Genomic DNA, 19,957 nt, shown 5'->3' on the forward strand with positions numbered 1-19,957 from the left:
AAGGGAATATCCATACCATCCGTGGGCATCACACGCTGCCTGTATGAAGTATAGGGTGTTTCACTCTTCCAGATGTCCTCCTCACTTTCTGCCACCAGTAATGAGTTGCATATGTGGCTGTCATGTAGGTCCTGCAGCAGCAAGCGCTGCAAAGGACGAGGAAAGATTGGTTCTGTTGCTTGCACAGCCAGAGAAGACAACATGAAGTGTTAGGGACAGACTGAGTCCCTTTTCCTGTCACCCCCCCAAGCTGGGACTCCACCAGCTAAACTGGCTCCCCAGGCCCTCTGAGCTGAGCCCAGACTAGACAACTTCCAGAGGTCCCTTCAGATCTAAACCATCTAATGACTGACAGCTCTGTTAGTGCCCTCTTAAGATTTATTACCTGATTGACAACCCTGCAGATTTCACTGATCTTCTTCACCACCACCTGGTTGAGACTCTGGCACTCCCCAGGCTGCTCCTCTTCTGTCTCTCCTGATGCTGCCTTCTCCACACTCAGGCTGCTTTATGACCAAAGGGAGGATGGGGTCAGCAGGGCACCTGGACAGTGCCCATCACTAGGTGCTGGGAGCAGGAACACAGTGGGAAAGGACGGCAGTTTTCCCCTTATAGAGCACCAATCTAGTCCTGCAGCTTCCCATCCACACTGGACAGGGAGGAGATTCTATCCAGAGATGAGTAAGCAGCAACAAGGTCACAGTGCGGAGAGGCAGTGGGCAGACAGGGGACCCTCCTTACCGTGTGTGGTAGTAGACCTCCACTCGGTCCTGATGGATTTTTATGATGAGCCAGAAATCCGGCATAAGGGGGCACCTGGGTTCCTGGTCACTCATTAACGCCTCCTCATACTCCGAGTCACTGCTTCCCCCATCATAACCTGCAACGTAGCCTCACTTCAGCCCTAGGCCTGGCAAAACACCTCCTCCCTGGGCAAGGCAGCCACTCACAAACCCTGCCCTCAGGGCTCACCCAAGCCCAGGCACACAGATCCCCCCTGTGTGTCACTATCAGTGCCACCACACGCTGTCAGCCCCCTGCCCTGGCAGACTCACCCAGATGGTCAGAGTCCATGCTGCCCTGGCTCGACACAAGGCTCTGCACACGGCTGGGACGCTGCCTGCTGGAGCCTGCAAAGATAAGAGGGGTTTGACCATCAAAGTACTTGCTAAGCCCCATCACATGCCCCATCTGCTGGAGAAAAATCATGCCACAGGACAACCAGGCTGTGCTGGTCATGGGGAGGCAGTGCTGGGGAATGGGGCTCTCACAGCCACTCTGAAGTCACCAGGAGCTGCATGTCATCAGGGATATCGATGCAGCAGCACAGCCCAGCATCTTGGGCACTGTTAAGCACTGAATTGCCAGCACCCTGGCAAGGAAGAGACCAAAGTCCTGGGTACCAATGCAGGTATTTAGGGACAGGAATAGAAGTAGCAGTTATGTATGTCACAGCCAGAACTGTCCTCTTCCCTTTAAAGTTTCTGATGTTGAGGTACATCCTGCCCACATGCAGCTCTTACCTTCCCTGCCCTGTGTTACAGACTCAGACAGGCTTGCTGCAGATGGTGTCACCAGTGGTGATTTCTCACTGTTTCCCTTTTCAGAGGATGATGATGGCAAAGACTGTATGGTTGTCTCTGGAACTGCCTCTTCCATGGAGTCCTGGCCTGGCGCTCTGCTTTGATCAAGTCTCAGCATATCTCCTGGAGCCTGCATAAAGCCAAAGTCACAAAAATGACTAGAAAAACAGGCACTGAAAAAAATCCCATCATCCTTCTACATTTTGTTATCAGTGTCCCACAGCTTCTCACCAACAGATTGCTCAGTGCTTCTCACCTCATTCTGTGTGTGGCTGCCTCCACCTGCAGGGTTTCCTGTGTCTGGCACAATGCGTGTCTCACTCTCTGGCCACTCCCAGAGACCCTGGCCTTCTTCTGGGAGGACACAGCTTGTGTGGTGTGACAGCTCGGAGCTTTCCGCTTCTGTTTCACTGGTCCCCTCCTGGCCTGCCTGGCCCAGGCCTGTCCTGGTGGCCCCTGCAGCTGGCTGCTGCAAGCAGGGTGTCTCTGAAGGCTCTGGAGCAGTCCTCCTGGAGTGCAGGCGGCTGATGGAGATGTAGTGGTAGTCATTGCCTTCTGCATTCAGCATGTAGCCTGGCAGAGCCATTCTTCTGAACTCCTGTAAGACAGAAAAGAATAAGCATCCTGCTAGCAAAGCATGGTGCTTCCTCAGGGCTTTCTCTTTACCTCCTTGAACTTCTCCAGAGAGTGCTCAGGCCCAAAGACAAACTGGAGCAGCACCACCTCGCTGTGGCAGCTGGGCCTGCCCTTGGAGTTATAGATGTGGGTGGCCACCCTGTGCAGGATGGAGGTGCTGATGACCTGCGAGTGACGCAGCGCTGACACAATCTCATCGTCCAGGAGCCAGCGAATCTGAGCAGAGCAAGGAAACAGAGCAACATCCAGGTGACCTGCGTTTGCAAGCCTCCCCCAGTTCTCATGCTCATCCCAACAGGATGGAGGCAGCCTCTCTCATCACCCACATCCCTCATCTCCTGAATGCACCTAAGAAAAGGCCTTTAGAAGACAGCTCCGCCTGGCCCACCCCAACTGCAGCAAGAATTTTCTCAGAGTAATCCCACACTTTTGGGAACCACAAGGATGGCAGTCTATGTGGCACCAGTAAAAGCTAACAGTCAGTTCAACTGAGAGGTTCCAGCTTGGAGCCAGCTAGGAAGTGTGGAACAGCAGTTGAGTGCTCCAGGTAGAAGCAGGAAAGCAGATCTGGCTTACCTCATTCATGGTGGCTTCAATAGCCTGCCTGTGTACTCCAGGGAGGTTGGAAAGGGCAGGATGCCTAGGAGAGAGGAGACAAAGAATCAACCAGCCCTTCTCATTGTGCAGCTCCCAGGCAGTAAAAGGAAGCAGTGAGGGGCTCACTACCCCTGCAGAGCCATACCTCTCATCTCCAGTGGACGGGAGCCGTTCCAGGTTGTGCATGATATCCTCGTCCGAGCGGAAAGAGGACGGCTGCCCCGGAGAGCGCGTGAAGGACACGCTGCTCTCCGAGGTGCATCTGTCACAGGAGAGAGAGCAGCCTGAGCATTGGAGCCAGAGAGGACAAACAGACACAGAGAGCAGAAAAGGGATCTCTAGGGAAGGTCAGCCTATCTAGGAAATATTTTAGTTTTCTTAAGGCTGTAGCAGACTCTGTGAGAAGAAGAATCCTAAGTCTCAGTACATGGAGGTGAGCTAAGAATGACTGTATGGCAAGGGCAAGCAGAGGGTGGGTGACTGGGCCTCTTTCCACCTACCTGTTGTGGAGGATGTCTGTGTTCACAACTTCTATCTCCAGGGGCAGTGTCAACACAAAGATGTCCAGAGTCACGCAGAGATCCCCCAAGTCAATGGTGTTCAAGCCCTGGCAGCTTTCCAGGCAGCCCAGAACTTCCCCTGAGGAGAGATCACAAACCAAGGGACTCAAGCAACAAACATCTTTGTTTGCACACATACCCAGCCTGGTGGCAAGTACAAGTACAAGAGACTGTAAGAGGTGGCCGTCACACACACCTGGACAGGCTCAAGAAGGCCACATCTTCCATGATCCTTTCAACCTTCCATGACCAATCCCACAGCAAGTGGGAGATCTGGTGAAAAAGCCCTTGTCTGATGATGGCAAACCCTGGGGGTTTACAGTGAAGGCTTGTCCAGGGACATTGCTGTTTAAGACACAGCATGTTTACTCCAGGGGCTGCTCACCCAGCAGGGACCTGACAGAAGCCCTACTGCCATTTAACCCCCCAGCAAGACTTGTTCTTACCTAGACAGGTTGGCAGGGACTGCACGGGCATGGAGCTGTGCTGGCTCCGCAGTTTCACTGAGCAGGTCAGGTGCACAAAGAGGGGGGGCATCTCCTGCTCCAGGAACTCCTGCTCATTGAGAGAGTCCCCTCCCAGCACGCTGAAGGAGTCGTCATCCTGGTTCACCGTGTTGGAGTCTGAGAGGGAATCTGTGTCTGGGAACTCGTGCTCCAGCTTCTCACGGTACTCCACCTCCAGCTCTGGGTCACTCTCTGTGGCAATGCAGCATCCAGACACAGTTCCTGTTGATACAAGTTCCCTGTCAGCAAACCAGGTCCACATCTCCAGAGACCAACCAGAAACACCTAGCTCTGAAAGGCATCACCACATGGACACAGACATTTTCTTTTCCAAGACAGAGCAAGCAAATTTTACCTTCTTCAGCTGCCATTTCTGCCTCTGATCCCTCCATGTCCTCGCTGCCTTTCCTGTCTGCCTGATCCCGAGATGCCTCTTCCTGAGATGGAGAGAAAAAGGGCACATACTAGAATCATGCCAGGCAATACATCATCAGGTTGTTGATGGGAGCTCCAGGGACTAAGTCTGCCAGCCTCAAATCCATATTTGACACCAAGAAAAGCTAGTCCACAAGGATCAGGTGGCCTGCCAGGACAGCCCCATGCCTACCTCTTTCTTGGCTGACGGTGGGCAGTAGAAGAAATAGTGAGGATTTGATGGCACTGGCTTGAAATGTAAACTTCCAATTTCCAGGAATTTTTCCTAAAAGAGAAATCCCAAGTATGAAGCAGACATCCTACTCTACATACTCCTGTTGAGGCCAGGTCAAGCTTGCACATTCCTCACCTGGATAATTTTATGCAAGTCTGGGTGTGCCTGGCAGGGCTGTCCAATTTCCAGCAGTGAGAGGGGAAATTCTGAACAGCAGCTGGTGCCCACACTGCTCTTTGGCTCCTCCGTGGGGCTGGCAATGTTATGGGAGTCCTGCTCGCTGTAGTCTTCCATTTCAGCACTGACAGGATTGTGGACAGGTCAGACAGGCAGATCAAGAAACAAGACAAGTTTTCCATGTTATCCATCCTGCCAGTATCCCACCTCCCCAAACCTCATGTGTGTCAACACAATCTGAACACCCACAGCTCCACAGCCCAGCAGCCACCCATGTGCCCGATGCTGTCTGAAGCCAGGCCTGAGGTAGCGTCACCATGCTGATCATATTGCCATGTGTGTACACCACACAACACACCCTGCCTGGGAAATGGAGACACAGACTACAGGGACAGGCCTGCAGCAACCTGAACTACCAGCAGTCAGTCCAGGGCACCTCACAGCAAGTACCACCATGTCAGCACCCCAGTGCCTGGGCAGCAAAGCTCAGGCCCATGCTCGCTCAGGAGTTCCATGACAGAATTAGTCCCTAAAACTCACGAAAAGCAATCTGGGGAGTGGGATGTTGACTGCTCAAAGCACTCCTCTGATACTCAAATTAGTGATAGAGGTGGCAGATCTGGGTGCAATGTGTTACAAGCTATACATTCTTCAGTAAAAGTTTATGCAACTTGCATTCAGATAGGTGATTCATAATATCCTATAAGCAACAACAACGAAAAAAAGGTTGCCACAGTTTTTCTTGGGCAAAGTACCACTTGAAGTCACCTTACTTTTTAAAACACTGACAGTTCTTCAAAATCACAGTCTCACCTCAAAGATTTACAGTATAAGATGACATAGCACTGGAAATTCCCAAGAAATGGTAGTGAATTCACATAAAGGAAGCATGTAGAAAATCTAAGTGTTTCTTTCACAGACAGTAAGGCACAGCACTTCTTTCTCCCTTAAGTTTTCAGAGGAGATACAAACCTCATAAATACCCTAAGGAACAGGACAGAAGTTTAGCATATTTCAATTCTGCCTTGGTGCTTCCCTTGTGCATTTTTTCAAGAGTTTTAATTTTAAAAAATGACACTTTATTCATTAGAAAAGGATAACAAAGCTGTCATTTACACCAGAATCAACAGCAAACTAAAATGAGTCAAGCAGCAGGAGATGCATAATTTCTCCAGAAACAAGTCTTGCAGGCTTGCAGACAAACTGCCCTCCAGCTCAGGCCAGATGGGACAGTAATGAGCCAAGACTACAAGAGAAAGAAAGGATGGATGTCATCAGAGACTGTATAAACTAGAGGGTTTGGTGGACACCATATGAGGTGGGTATCTCACTGTAAGTATTTGCTCCTCTGTGTGGCTCTGCCCTACAGCATTCCTTCTAGCAGGCACTAAAAGTTACTTGAAAAAAGATTTTCCTGGCACAATACTAAGACTGAAGTGGGTCCCTACCTTGACTCTGAGACCAAGACACCTCGTTCCCGAGAGCTCTGTTCCTCCTCCTGCTCTAAGCTGCCCACTTGGAAGCTGGCTGCCTTGGAGTGCGTGTGGAAATGCTGGTGGCTCTCTCGGAACGAGCGGACGTGGCTGCACACTGTCAGCAGGAAGTTGGTGATGTCAATCTCTTGGAGCAGCTCCTCACAGTAGTCCATGGCAGTAAGCAGGTCCTGGGAGCTGATGCTGTGTGACTGCTGAAGGCTCTTGAACAGCCCTAGAGACAAACACAGTGCTTGAGCATCCCATGGCATCCCAAGGATGTGAGGCTGTGGGAGCCAGGCAGTGGCCACAAATGGATCTTGACCAAGTCCCAGCTGAGAGCTGGAGTCAGTGCTGGTGCTGGGAGACAGGAGGCAGCCAGGGCACCTCTGCTACATGTTAGCCTGGCTTGGGTGACTCCAGAGTGCCCACGGCATCCTGAAGGTGAGAGGAAGGCATCAAAGAAGGGATGCTCCTTCACAGCACCCCACAGGTTTGTGAACAGCCTCTGCAAGGTCCATAGGGAATGCACATCTTTAAATCCCTCCTGGTGGTACATCAGTCCCACAGCTCCTCCCTTTGCTTGGAATAAGATTACAAGGAAAGTGAGACATTGCTTTCTTAGAAGAAGATCCAGGGTCGAATCCCAACCCTGCCACAGGTCCCACTGTGCTGCTGCTCACCTTTCACATAGCACTGGTGGGAGTGTTCCTGCAGCAGTGTGCAGTAAGTCACCAACTCCTTGTGCTTGTGGTCTAGCCAGGCAGCAGCTGGAGGACGTTCCAGAGACTGGGACCTGGAAAAGAGGAACCACAGCCTTTAGCGCCAATGAAGCACATTTTAGATGTAAATGGCTCTGGTGCCAGTAAAGCAGAGCCTGGGGCATGCACAGACAGTGGCTGCTATAAGGCAGAGCAGCCAAGCCAAGCCAAGAAGACTGGCTAGAGCCAGCCTCTTGTCAAGGAAACTCCTCTGTTTTTTGTCTGGGTACCAAGTGTGGTTGGCATTACCTGAAAAAGATGTCCCGAGGAGGGCGGTGTGCCCGTGGGCTGACGAGCTGCTCCCGTAACAGCTCCAGAGAGCAGCTGTAGATGTAAATGGGGCAGCGGAAGCGGCGGCACTCGGCCAGCTCAGACTGCGAGTTCTGCCGGCAGAAGGAGATGTGCACATCTCTCCGGGAGGGGCCGCTCTGCTCCCCAGGGTCCTGGCTCACTTCTGCAAAAGTGACAATTCTAAGATAAAGGCCTCTGATGGTTCCTAGTTCTTGGTCTGAGACATCACAGCTCCCACAGAAGCACCACAGTTAGATTTTGATTTTTCAAGCTTCTCACCACTCATGCTCACCCAGCACCCAACCACTCAGCTCAGTGTTATGGCCACCTTGATCCCCTTTACAGCCATGACTGCTCATCACCACCACCACTACCTCCTGCAGCAGCACAACCCTTTATCATCACTGTGAGCATGTCTGATCTGCCCTAGGGGCTGTGCAATCAAATCCCATACACCTCGAGACCTGTGCCCTTCTCACTAAGACAATGTGCTGCTGACAGTGCCAGTGTGGATCATGAAATGAGAGTCACTGACTTACCAGTGCAGGCAACTACTGCCATTCCTAGTAGCCTCTATCTTACTTGCAACCTTCTTGCCCACAAGGAATCAACCTTAGGCCATAGGCACCCAACTCACATTACACTCCTTCATGCCCCCATGAACATCACTGTGCCTCTTGTCTCAACTCTGCTGACTGCCAGGCAGGAGCTGACAGGCTGCAGCAGCCTGCTACTCCTCCTGCTTTCATCTGCTTGACAGTATGCTCAAGAATAGCAAGGATACCAATACTTTAACAAGGTGCTGTCAGTACCATGAGCTGGTGTTATGCTGAGGGTTGGCAATGGCACTGCAGCATCCCCCTCTTCAGCCCTGACTCGCTCTGCACAGACAGGTCCCATGGTATCTTCTCCAGATCGACTCTCATCCTTTGGAGATTTGTCCAACCCACAAGCCATCAGCTTCTGTACATCTGGAAGAAAAGGAAATAAAATCATCCTTTGTCCAGTGAGAACAGCTTAACCTCTCAATCAACATTCCCAAGAGAGCAGATTTCCTGCTACCCCTTTGTGTGTAGAAGCAGCTTCACCTGAGCCTAGTAGCCTTCACCGGTGGCTCAGTAGAAGCCAGAGCAATGCCCAGAAGCAGGGACTCTCCCAGACCATCCCATTAGCAATCTCCTTAATCCATGCATTAACTACCCCACTGGGAAAACAGTCCAAACGGCTGCAGCTAGCAAACAGCTCAACACCACATCCCCCCACCTGAAAACCCTACGTGGGCAGCACCACATGCTGAGAGAAAAGCAGGACGTTCAACACTTGGCACTATTCTATTCCTGGCCATGTGGTGCAAAAAGACTGTGCATGAACTCTGCTATTCAATTTTCTCTCTACGCTACAAGAGCTGATTCTGCTTTTTCTGTTTCCCTGAGGAGGTGTGTAGGACTGCTGCCTCCTCTTGCTCCCCACAACAGACCCTCTCACCTGAGAAGGTGGCTGGCAGGAAGGTCAGGAACACATGCTGCGGGTTGACCAGCTTGGCATAACATCGCCATTGAGGGGGAAAGGGCCCCAACGTGTCACTCAGTGTCACATCATCCTCAGGCAGCTCTGTGTTGCCAAGGCTCTGATAGAAGAGCAGAAGTTGGATAAACTCATGGCATATGGCACAGGCCCACCTTGAGGCAGGTAGCAAGCACACAGAGCAAGTTCTTCCAGGCCTGCTGGCTGGCACAGAGTTGAAACCACCCTGGCCACCTCAGCACATTCTCAGAGCAGCCTGGCTCTAGAAGTCACCATTCTGGGAGCAGCCTGGCTCCAGGAAGTACAGCACAGCAGTCAGGAGATGCTTAGCCAGCTGTGCTGGGGCCAATTCTGACCTCTAGGCAGCGAGTACCCATGGTTTCAGAACAATCTGCAGCACAGTACCAGTGCTGCTGGAACAGGCTTGGCCCAGAGTGAATGCAACTCTATCCACACACCTTCTACATTCCTGCCTGACTTCAGACACAGGATACAGCATAAACTGCCGCCAAAGGTGGGCAAGAACAGCTGCCTTTCAGCCTTTCTCAGCCCTTTTAACTCTCCTGCTCTTTAACAGCTGCTGCCTTGGTTTCTGAGGGGGCTCAGGAGAAGGACAGCAGCACAGCAGTACCTGCAGAGTACTTGTGGAGCCAGTCATATCCCTGGTGCCATTACTGCCAACAAGATGATAGGATGCAGAAGCATCCTGCTGCTCCAGGGTCCCAGAAGCTTTTAGGGTTTCTTCTGAAATGGAGCACAGAGAAACCAATCTGAGACACCCCAACTGAGGATGAGACTTGAAAGCAAGGCTCCTGAAAAACCTCACTGCTGCTGGTGTCACTACTGCCACACTCCTGGTCCTTACCTCTGATGACAGGGAGTGTGAAAGGGGCTTGATGGCCATCACGATCCCGTTGCAGAACCTGCTCCATGAAAGCCACATGATCAGCATCAGCCATGGGGATCTCCCTGTCACTGAGGTCATGCTGAAGGCAGCCATGGAAGAGGTTTAGTAGCATTTCATTGGGCACAAACGAAGAGTCCTTGGTCACCTCCTCATTCTCTGCTTCAAAACAGAACCATGGCAGCTTCAGAGACAGCATCTCCATAGCCACCACCTGCCCACAACCTCAGGAGACAGCCCTTTGCAAAGCAACACTTCCACATAACCAGGAATTTCCCCAGCACCTCTGCAAGACTGACTAGGATAGTGTTGAGGAGGCCCTGGAGTTTTGGCATCATTAGTTACCCTGCACTCACCCACCCTGCTGCTCTAACTGTAGTGGAGATGCTGGGATACACACAAGAAACCACCATCACAAAGCTACTATCTAGGTTTAACAATTTCAAAAGCAGCTCTTACAAATTACCATCCCAGGAAAGGCAGCAATATAGCTGGGCAGCCCTGTGGCTGCAGAGCTGGGAAGAACAGCACTGAGCTACTAAAAGAAGCATGGCAGTGGTCACATGCTGCTGCCCAGGGAGACAAGCACATGGAGCAGGCTGTCATAGCCATGGAAGGAGGACAAGGGGAGGCAGGTGGTGAAGAGGCACCTACCTTTTGTCAGCATTAGAAAGAACATTTCCACCTGCTGGCACCTGGGCAAGAGCTTCATGAGGTTGAACTGGAATGGGATCTCATGCACTCGAAAGCCAGGCCCCATGTCTGGATCTGCAACAGAGATGAACAGGACCACCAGCATTCCACAAACTGCTCTAGGAACTGTGCCTTGAAGCTCAGAACAGAGGAGCTCCTCCTAAATACCCTTTATGACTTCTATAATACCACATGCCCAGGCACACCAGGCCTACCACTGAAGAGATGAGCTCATCCACCTGCTCCTGAAGTCAGCTCCTCTCACACAATTACAGAATGGTTGATATTGGAAAGGTCACCTGGACCAACCCTCCTGCTCAAGCAAGGTCACCTTGTTACCTCTCCAGCCTAGGCAGAAAGCCACAATGCTTTTTTGGCCTTCCCAGGATGAAGCCATTTCTCTGTCAACTTAGCACAAGTGCAACAAAGTGACCCACAGCCATCAAAGTCTACAAAGTTGTCAAAATACCTGTTGTTCTGCCTTCTATGGGTCCTGAGACATTCGAGACCTAGCTGCTTCTTCACTCCATCAAGGTTGCTAGGACATAGATGGTGGACTCACCTTCAGCAGCTTTGGTGTCTGAGGGAGGGCAGACCCACTCCTTGTTCTGGCACAGCTGGCTGATGTACTCAAAGGTCAGCATGGTGGCAATGCACGCGAGGTCCCGGGGATAGAGCTGCAGGAAGCAGTTAAGGCTCAGTTTATGCAGCAGAATTATTACCCACAAATGCAGAAGAAAAGAGTCTAAAAGCAAGCAGAAGGAACACCTATAATCCTGTTCCCTGAGCTGCCCTATTCTCACTCATTGCTCCCTCCTTCTCCACCAGCCCCTTAGCCTGTTTTCACCTTGCTCAGGAGGAGTGCTGGTAGCACTACCTGCAGTCCCTGCTCTGGTCCAGCTTGCTCTCCTCCAACGGAATGACTCTTCACAAAATAATTTGTATTTTCCCAGCTATCCCAAAGCAGCATTGCATCCACTGCACTGCAATCAAAAAACCTTTTATGGCCAGTGGCCAGTTCCTCTTTTAGAAATCTCAGACTCGTCTGTGACTAGCATTCCCATCTCTTCTGGCCCTCAGTATTCACCTGCAGTTTTGTGGTGCACTTACACTGAACCCTTCTCCCTCCACAAAAGAGCCCGTGCCCCTCCCCTTTCAGGGACTCACCGCTTTAGGTATTTTCTGGTAGGGCAAGCCATGGAGGTGCTTCCAGTTCTCAGCAGTACTGTGGACATGGCCACTCTGTGGCTCTACCCAGCACTCAGTGACCAAGTTCAGTTCTGTGTCCACTTCAATGGCCTCTACTTCTGTATCATTGTCATCATCCGTGGAAAAGCTAGAGGGAAGTCAAAAGGAAAGTCCTGTGAGGTGGCACAGAGCCAGCAGCCCATTGCAGTTTCTCTCAGAGCTGTGAGAGCAGCAACAGGAACCCAAGAGTGGCAGGTGAAGCCCCAGCAACCTGGTGATCAATGACAACTGGTTATCTGTACCAGATGGTGGAGGTCTCCCTCCTTTCCACACTGACTGCAAAAGTCTGGAGCTGGGACTCCACTGCCAACTCCCCTGGGAGCAGAAGAGCAGCCTCACCTGTCCTTGGTGGAGGTAGAGTGGGGTGGGAAGAGGATGTATTGGACGACACAGGTGTGCTTCTCTCTGTCACTGCTGCTCTCACTGGAGCCATCAATCTGGAGGGGAGACAGTGCATGAGCCCTAGCCTGTACCCCCTTATACAGCACAGCCCATGACACAGCACCACTAGCATCACTATGAAAAGAAGAAGCCTGTCCCAACCCCAAGAACTCCTCCAGCACAGCAGGCCCCTACCACAAAGCAGCTCTCTAATTGCAGATGAAGGCAGAAAAATGCCCAACCCACAAACTGCTTTACTTTCTCCCTGTACATGCCAAGGGTGTGTGCTAGAAGCAGATGATAAATCTATCACAGGAAGGTGAATCCACCCCAGGACCAGCAATGAGGGACTGTGTCTACAAGAGGACAGCAGCCAGGCTCACCTGCATGGGCAGCTCCAGCACCATGTTGATAATGCCATCCCCGCTGGATGCAAAGTGGAAACCCTCTGACAGACGAACCCTTGCAACAGAGAGCAAGTCAGACCTGCAGGACTTCTCCAGCCATACTGTAAGCTTTAAATGCAAGAATGACTTTACCCTTCACCCCAAAACACTGTCCTTCTCAAGACAGGGAGCTGCACACAGAGAATGGGGAGATACGACACTGCCAGAACAGTCTGTCTGAAGATGAGCACAGGCCAGGTACAGTAACACCTCTTGCCCTTTTGCATGTTTTTCAGGACGTTTTCTCTCATTTTCTCCAACTACAGCTGCAGAACTGGGTCAAGCACTGACCCAAGTAGCTCTAGAACCTGCGTAAAGGACCAAAACCCTCTGCACAGCAGATTTACCTATTATCAGGCCTCGTAAATGTAATAAGCAAGGTTGACCTTGCTTTCCCTGTACCCCCAGGACTAGCTTGGAGAGAAGACTCCTGTCAGGTGTGCAACTTACTCTGTGAGTGTGGAAAGGAGCTGGGCCACAGCAGTGATGGGCACAGCGGGTGCCAGCCCTGACTGGACACTCCAGATCCAGCGCTGGTGGTAGAAGTAGCGGGACAGCGAAGCCAGGGTGGAGGAGGCGGTGCGATTGGCCACCATGGTGAGGGGACCAGACACGGGGGGGTGCTCCAGGTTCAGGATGAAGGGGGCTCGGTAGTCAGAAGGCAGCTTCTCATACCTAGGAGAGGGCAGAAGTGTGGCATGCTGACGTGGAAAAAAAACCTTTTTTTTTTTTGTTGAGGGTCAGAGCTGTCTGGATTCACAACCCACTTGATGGGCCCAGGACAGGATCCTGCTCAGAGAGCAGTAGCTAAATTACTTCCACATTGTATGTCATTAGGAGTGATAAATCTGCCTGTCCACCAAGAATCCCTGCTGCAGCTCACAGCCATGCAGCCCAAACCCATCCCAACAAACACCAGTTTCATTCACAGCACTCTCATCCTACAACTGACAGCATCATCCACAGATCTTCCTCCTTCTCACTTCGCAGGGCAAGGTGACAGCCTGGTACTCCATCCCTACCTGATAAGCAGCTTCTCCAACGGTTTGTGCAGCACAACAAGGCAGGGTCTGTCTGAGAGGGCTGACTGGGCCCCAGCCACAGGTGGGGACTTGGAGGGAGAACTACTGCCCAACATTTTCCTCTTTGCTTTTGGAGTTGCCTCCTTGCTCTGGACCCTGTGGGGAAAGCGCAGCTGCAAGATTCGGTCCCGTAACTCTTCCACTATCTGTCATGGCAAAAGCAAAAGGCAAACATGACCAACTTTGTCTGGAGACATAAACTACTCAAAATAAGTGTCTAGGACAAGAGCTTGACCAAAAGGAACAGAACACTCCTTGAATATACAGAAGAGCAGGAGTTAAAGGTAATTTTGCTTCTGAGGCACTAGCAAGATAAAGATGACACAAGGCTCTCTGGTCCTTATTTTAAGTATTTTTAAAAGCAAAAGGAAGATTAAAAACCCCCAGAGACTATTTCAAGGCTGAAGAAGTTGCCTTCCAAAACTCAGCTTAAAAACAAATTATTGCATGCCAGGTCCTCCACAGATGCAGTCCAAGCATGCACCCTCATTCTTCCCTCCTCCTCTCCTCAACAGCCTACAGTAAATGTAAACTAGTCCATATCAGCTGTGGGAACAGCTCTGGCTCTGTCTTATGTATTCCCCCACTACCACGTTCATTCGTCAAACCTCTGTGGCAAAAGGTTTCAAGAGCCTGAGCTATTTTTTAGGTAATTTTCTTCCAAGAAACTTTCACAATGACTTCCTGATTACTCTTTTAAGCTTTTAGTAGCTCTGAATATTGTTCAACCCACACCAGCATCTGATTCCCACAATAGCTCAGTGTTTTCTTTGAAATTTCTACAGTTAGGTTTCTTTTCATGATCTTTGTTCAACTTTTTTCAATTTTTATTACCATTGTAGTTAAACAGAAGAACAGCAGCTCTCCATCTTCCTCAACACTAACTATTTCAGTAACTTTTCTCATCATTACTATGTCTTTTTCAAGGAAAGGAATGTCCCCAAACCCAAATGTTAAACAAGAGTTCTTTCCTGCACTATGCTGCCACTTGGTTCCCCTTCATGATTTCATATTGATATCACAGAATCACTAATGGTGTTTAAGCTCCCAAATCCCACTATTTTGCAGCTATCCATACTGGCTTCCAGCCACCACTGTGCTGCTTAGGTGTCACCAAAGCACAGAGGTTGAAATAGCTTTGTGCCACCTGCACATTTCCTCAGCTCATGTTAGCTTTCCACAAATGAGTTCCCTACCCTTTGACTAGAAAAAAAGATTGGGAAAAATCACAAACAGCTTCTGCTGTGATGAAACAGAGCACTTTTTCTATTTCCTTCCTTTGTTCCCCAAGGCAGTTTGCTTTATGACATCCCATTCCTACAGCTTTACAGTCATGCCCAATGCAAAGTCTCACCAAAAAGCTTTCTGAAAGTCAACTGTATGAGGTGCTTTCCTTCCCTTCAGCATTGGAAATTTGAACTGCTCAGCACAAATCCCCCTTTCCCTTAAACAAAGCAGGCTAAGTTCTACTGCCATCCTCCACACTGAGTAGTTAATCAGCTCTATAGCAGGCAAGAAAAAATAGATTATGGCTGATACAATTTATGATCTACATATAGTTCCTACTGCAATGACCTGGAGCTTGCCCACAGCTGCAGGGTATAGTGCCTGTCTCATACCTTCTTCATGAAAGAGATATTAATTTGCACCTGCCAGAGGGAACTTCTTCAAAAAAACCTGTCACTTGGCATTACCAAGCCCACATATTGACCCAGCAACCAGTGCCCAAGTCCCGGATTCCCTAAAGGCATGAAAGGGCAGATCTGCCAGAGTGCCAGAACATTTAGTATTATCTAGGTTCATTATCTCAGAAAGAGATGGCCCTTCCCATGTTTGTTAGCTTCTCCTCAGACTAGTCTCTAACACTAAAGCTAAGCTAGACAAACCAAAGATTTCTTTCATTAAGATAAAAGATCTAGATTTAATGATAAACCTCTTGTTTATATTAAAAAGTTCACACAGTTTAATAGCAGGGTATCTTTCTCATGCTTTACCTAGGAACACTTAGACTTGTCTCAGCCATTATAACTGGGGAATGAGTTCACACAGTAACTCCACCTTCTGCATCTGACTAGGGCAGCTCATTTATTTTGATACAAAAAAGTTATTAAAGTCTATCCGACAGACTCTTATCCTGAAAACATTTCCTAGGTACCAATTTTTTTTCTTTCCCTGTACTGCTTATGTGGGGCATTGTTTGCATTTTAACTATTAACTTCCTCCCTGCCCAATAGATTCAATATACATGTACTGGAAGAGATAGCCCAGGGAACATGTAGTACATCTATCATAGAGGTCTTTGCAGATGAGTCAGACAAGTATCTGCTGCTCTTTCCAGATGCTATTGATTGTGCTTCAGTCAGAAGGATAGACTAGATAACCTCTGAGTCATTTCAAGCCCCACAACTGAATTAAGCAGTTGGAAAAACACCCATGTGACCAGCTATTCTATTGATCTTCGAGTCTTTGGGTTTAGATCTTTCATAGACTTAACAAACAAAGTTTGCCCCAAATGACCCTTTCTGTTACAGTAGATTCAAAGCCATCTAAGCCTTAACATGGTAGTTTCTTATTAGAGGGTAGCTGCCTACAATGTTGCCTGTAATCTACCCCTCATTTCCACACTCAGAACTTCTTGCTCTGCCCCCACCCCATGAAGCAGACAGGCAGCTCTCACCTTGTTCCTGGCCTGTGCAGGTGTGCCAATGGGGAAGCCCAGCCGGAGAACCATGCAGGGAGCTTTGGAGATGATTCGTACCACGTAGAACGAGGAGGGGGTAAGATCCTCAGACCTATGGAGGAGGGATTAGGACAAGGCTGAAATGGCATGGATCTTGCTGCTCTGACATGGCAGACCAAGCAGAGGTCTGCTCCACAGAGCCCAACAGACCACACAACCTCACAGTAACACATTTCAGTTCTAGCATGCAGAAACCCCTCAGCTGGTTTCCCTCTCCCTCCAGGCTGCACCCGAACACAATGGAACGGTTCAGAAACTGCAGGATTTGATACCCCCTTGTCTAGCTCTCATCCTCTCCCGTAAACATCTGCTTCAGGCCCATAGCCACATACTGGTCTAACCAGCTCCTTGGTCTGGCCACAAGCCCAGCTCCCCACACAGCACTGCTTCAGAGCACTCACCCGTGGATCAGCTTGACGTAGGAGTAGCCCTCCACCAGCACGAAGCTGCTCCAGTCGCGCAGCAGGGAGGTGAGCGCCGAGTGCGAGATGCGGCACTGGATGGTGCTGTAGCGCCCGTTGTTGCCCGGCGTGTGCAGGTGCTTGGGCACGGGCCTGCAGCGTGGGACACAAAGTCATTTCAGAGCTGCACTATCACTTCTTCCCCCAAAACCCACTGAGGCTTTGCTACATCTATCCTGCTCTGACTGGTCTGTCAGCCTTTTTTCCTCCACAGCAGCCAGTGAATAAGCACCTCCCCTAACCAAGCACTGGGGAAAGCCACACTCCTGAGAGCACATCCCTTGCATCCTATCTCCCTCCATGCAATATATGACTATTATTCACATTACTCTGCAACTAGGACCAGCCTCAGGAAAGCAATGCTTTTAGGAAAGACATTTTCCAGCAGCAATCTGTGGGTTAGCTCCCAAATTAATGGTCCCATACACCCTGCAATCGGGAAATCAAAACCCAAGAGGAACTTGACAAACAATTTATTTTTCCAGTCAAAGATGACTTCCCAACCTACTGCCCCTCTCAGATAAACAAACCTTTAGCATCCATCAGGGCCCACTAGTGAGACCCTTCCCTGGGCCGTGGGCACCTGCAGAAGAGCTGCAAGTCCTGGACACCCTGCTTTCCCAGGCTGGCCCACAGTGAGCACAAAACTCAGCCCTGCCCATTACATACGTGTCATGCTCCAGAAGGACGACTATACGATGCATGTGCAGCCACCTCTGCCAGAAGTTGGCATCCATGGAAAGGATGGGCTTCCAGTAGGAGGCAAACTGGGAATGGCTTGAGTCAGACCCACTGTGCTGCAGAGATAATACCTGAGGAAATGATGGGACAATATTCAGCACGAAAGTTCTCCACCCAGGGAGAGCAAGAATTTTTCTAGCAGCTGAGCTGTTGCAGTCTAAGAAGGCCACATCATTGGCTTTGGGTAATTTCCTCTGAACAGAGTAAGTGTGTTCACATTGAAACAGGCAGTACAGCGTAAGCAAAAATAAATTAGGCTCCTGAAATGTCAAGTTAATTAGGAATTTAACTACTTAGCATCAAGTAAATCAACCATGAAAAAGATAGCATATGTAATGGTGTGCCTTCTGATTGAGAGGGGGATATATGGCTTGTGTAGGCAAAGTAATTAAACACTGAGATTACTCATCTGAAAGTGCTCAGGCAAATAGGGTGCCAGAATGGGTGACATTGGGCAATCATGATAGGTTTATATGGTGACATTCATTCCACCAACTACAGCAACTCTGCTGACATGGAAATACAGTGGTGGTTACCCATAAGATGGGATGTTCCAGATATACTGTGGGATACATAGCCCTACATAGGGAAAATGTACTAGGCAAACCTAAAAAAGAGCTTAAGCAATAAAATAAAAGGGATAGTTCTCTGAAGGTAAAGCTCCCCTAGCTTTAAGATCTGCTAGTTCTCTTCCATCTATGCCAAAGGACACTGGTAGCAGGGAACAGGTAACATGCCAGCTCTTCTGCTTAGTGAGTTTCAGTGAGTTTGAATTTTGCAGTGGAAACTATTAGCTCATATTTTGTTTAGTTTCTGCTGCGCAGATGACAAGTATCTCTCTTGCACCTTCCACATGAGTGCTCAGAGCAATGAGCCTATTAAGCAACGATTCAGCACATCGTGCATCTTCACCTGACAGTACTGAGCTACATCTCCAGGGCACTGGCTGCACAGCCAGCAGCAACTCCATGCCTATGGGATATCCACTGAAAAGGCACAGCAAAAGCAAGTGTGTCAGCCTTCCCATCAGTCTCACACATCACAGCACTGCAGGAGAAGGTGCCACAGCACACTTAGGAGACTTGCTGTTGGGCTTAGAGGTGTAGCTGCAACAATTAAGACATAGGGTGATGTCTCAGAGGGGGAAATGTACGGCATGGGATGTTCACTGCACCACACCTGAACTCTCTGACTGAGCGGGATAAGACAAAGATAAGATGAGCAAGACATGAAGCCTGAGTACAAGAATAGGCAGGGGAGACAGCCTGTCCCATGTTAAACAGGGAGAGAGGGAACATACCGGAGTGGTGGAGCCTGGGGGGATGTAGAAGAGGGGCACCCCATTCTTGGTGCTCTCAGGAATGGTAAAGTGTTCTGGGACTGTGTCAAAAGACTGCAGATGTACCAACATCTGATCTGTTTGGTTGATGCTGGAAAAGAAGAGGCAGTTAGCCACAAAAGCCCGTGCTCTTCTCCTTGCTGCCCCAGTCAGCACAGGGCTTGCACACACAGCACTCTCTGTCTCTGGGGAGCCCATGTATACCAACAGAGCTTTACAGGGAATGCTGTGATTCCACGTGTTAAAGGGGCTCCAGTGTAGAAGCCTCATACATACAGAGGATGATCAGAACTGGAAATGAAGTGCTAGAAGAGGAATCTGCTGGATAGCTGGGAGTAACAGTCACCCTGGCCAGGAAACAGTTGTGACCCACAAGCACTTCAGCCCCAGAGACACACGTGATTGTTTGCTGCTCCCAGTGTGACCATGCAGCACAGCTGCACGGGTGTGCTATAAGAACACATGACCTCCATGGGATGGCAGTCAGAGGCAAGGTTTCCATGCCAGGATCCAGATCCAGGAGAAGCAATACCATTACCCTGAAGCATTCTTACATACTAGATCACAGACAAATTGAAATATTTTCCTTGGCTAGACAGCAAGCTTGCAATCAGTCATGAGTCATGCCCCTTCCTCAGAGCACATTCCTTTTGAACCCTGAGTTGGGATGGCCACCTGCAAAACCCTCATCCTAGCAAGGAAGAAATTACTTGGTGGCACTGGAAACTGCTGGGCACGGTCCAGCTCACCTCTGCAAGGTGTTCCAGAAGCGGCGGATGACAGTGGTGCGGTACAGACTGGTGATGGGCTTCCTCATGGTGCAGCTGATGTCATGCAAAATGTCATAGCTTCCCTCCATTGTCACTTCCACCCAAGTGCTGCGTTTTGATGGGTCCAGGGGCCAGGGTGTCACAGCTAAGTACTCAATCCTCATGTTATGCTTCCAAAGCAGCACCAGTTTCACCTCCAGCTGAGACCCACCTGCATGGGAGCAGAAGAGAAAGTTCAGGTGCTTGTTCAATACACATCTGAACTTCATCTCTGACCAGGGATTTAGGAGTACCATGAGATTGTTTGATTGCTGAGGGGAACAAAGCAATCTAACAACTGTTTGCTTTAGCTGAAGTCACTCTCTTTCCTCTTTAACTGAGGGAGGCTTTGCTTGC

General features: G+C 49.8%; 1 protein-coding gene across 2 annotated transcripts in view; it reads right to left on the reverse strand.

The window, feature by feature from the left end:
- The window catches only part of SZT2 (SZT2 subunit of KICSTOR complex), a 53,147-nt gene that overhangs the window by 21,097 nt on the left and 12,093 nt on the right, over positions 1 to 19,957 (reverse strand). The window contains exons 9-41 of one of the 2 annotated variants that reach the window (XM_084211728.1): positions 19,541 to 19,772; positions 18,753 to 18,882; positions 17,381 to 17,523; positions 16,652 to 16,804; positions 16,188 to 16,302; positions 13,451 to 13,656; positions 12,879 to 13,103; positions 12,366 to 12,444; positions 11,941 to 12,038; positions 11,521 to 11,689; positions 10,916 to 11,030; positions 10,315 to 10,428; positions 9,622 to 9,819; positions 9,388 to 9,500; positions 8,718 to 8,859; positions 8,045 to 8,203; positions 7,191 to 7,395; positions 6,864 to 6,976; positions 6,157 to 6,415; positions 4,667 to 4,832; positions 4,490 to 4,582; positions 4,238 to 4,319; positions 3,823 to 4,104; positions 3,317 to 3,455; positions 2,962 to 3,078; positions 2,796 to 2,859; positions 2,250 to 2,435; positions 1,840 to 2,181; positions 1,524 to 1,713; positions 1,056 to 1,130; positions 742 to 880; positions 386 to 506; positions 17 to 146 (exon numbers count right to left, since the gene is read on the reverse strand). In XM_084211728.1, coding sequence (XP_084067854.1) covers positions 17 to 146; positions 386 to 506; positions 742 to 880; positions 1,056 to 1,130; positions 1,524 to 1,713; positions 1,840 to 2,181; positions 2,250 to 2,435; positions 2,796 to 2,859; positions 2,962 to 3,078; positions 3,317 to 3,455; positions 3,823 to 4,104; positions 4,238 to 4,319; positions 4,490 to 4,582; positions 4,667 to 4,832; positions 6,157 to 6,415; positions 6,864 to 6,976; positions 7,191 to 7,395; positions 8,045 to 8,203; positions 8,718 to 8,859; positions 9,388 to 9,500; positions 9,622 to 9,819; positions 10,315 to 10,428; positions 10,916 to 11,030; positions 11,521 to 11,689; positions 11,941 to 12,038; positions 12,366 to 12,444; positions 12,879 to 13,103; positions 13,451 to 13,656; positions 16,188 to 16,302; positions 16,652 to 16,804; positions 17,381 to 17,523; positions 18,753 to 18,882; positions 19,541 to 19,772 — 5,094 coding nt within the window. Of the gene's footprint in view, positions 1 to 16; positions 147 to 385; positions 507 to 741; positions 881 to 1,055; positions 1,131 to 1,523; positions 1,714 to 1,839; positions 2,182 to 2,249; positions 2,436 to 2,795; positions 2,860 to 2,961; positions 3,079 to 3,316; positions 3,456 to 3,822; positions 4,105 to 4,237; positions 4,320 to 4,489; positions 4,583 to 4,666; positions 4,833 to 6,156; positions 6,416 to 6,863; positions 6,977 to 7,190; positions 7,396 to 8,044; positions 8,204 to 8,717; positions 8,860 to 9,387; positions 9,501 to 9,621; positions 9,823 to 10,314; positions 10,429 to 10,915; positions 11,031 to 11,520; positions 11,690 to 11,940; positions 12,039 to 12,365; positions 12,445 to 12,878; positions 13,104 to 13,450; positions 13,657 to 16,187; positions 16,303 to 16,651; positions 16,805 to 17,380; positions 17,524 to 18,752; positions 18,883 to 19,540; positions 19,773 to 19,957 lie in introns of both variants that reach the window. The other variant, XM_084211727.1, reaches the window with a different exon arrangement.

Source organism: Fringilla coelebs (genome assembly GCF_963513975.1).
Source record: "Fringilla coelebs genome assembly, chromosome: 9".
Taxonomy (NCBI): domain Eukaryota; kingdom Metazoa; phylum Chordata; class Aves; order Passeriformes; family Fringillidae; genus Fringilla; species Fringilla coelebs.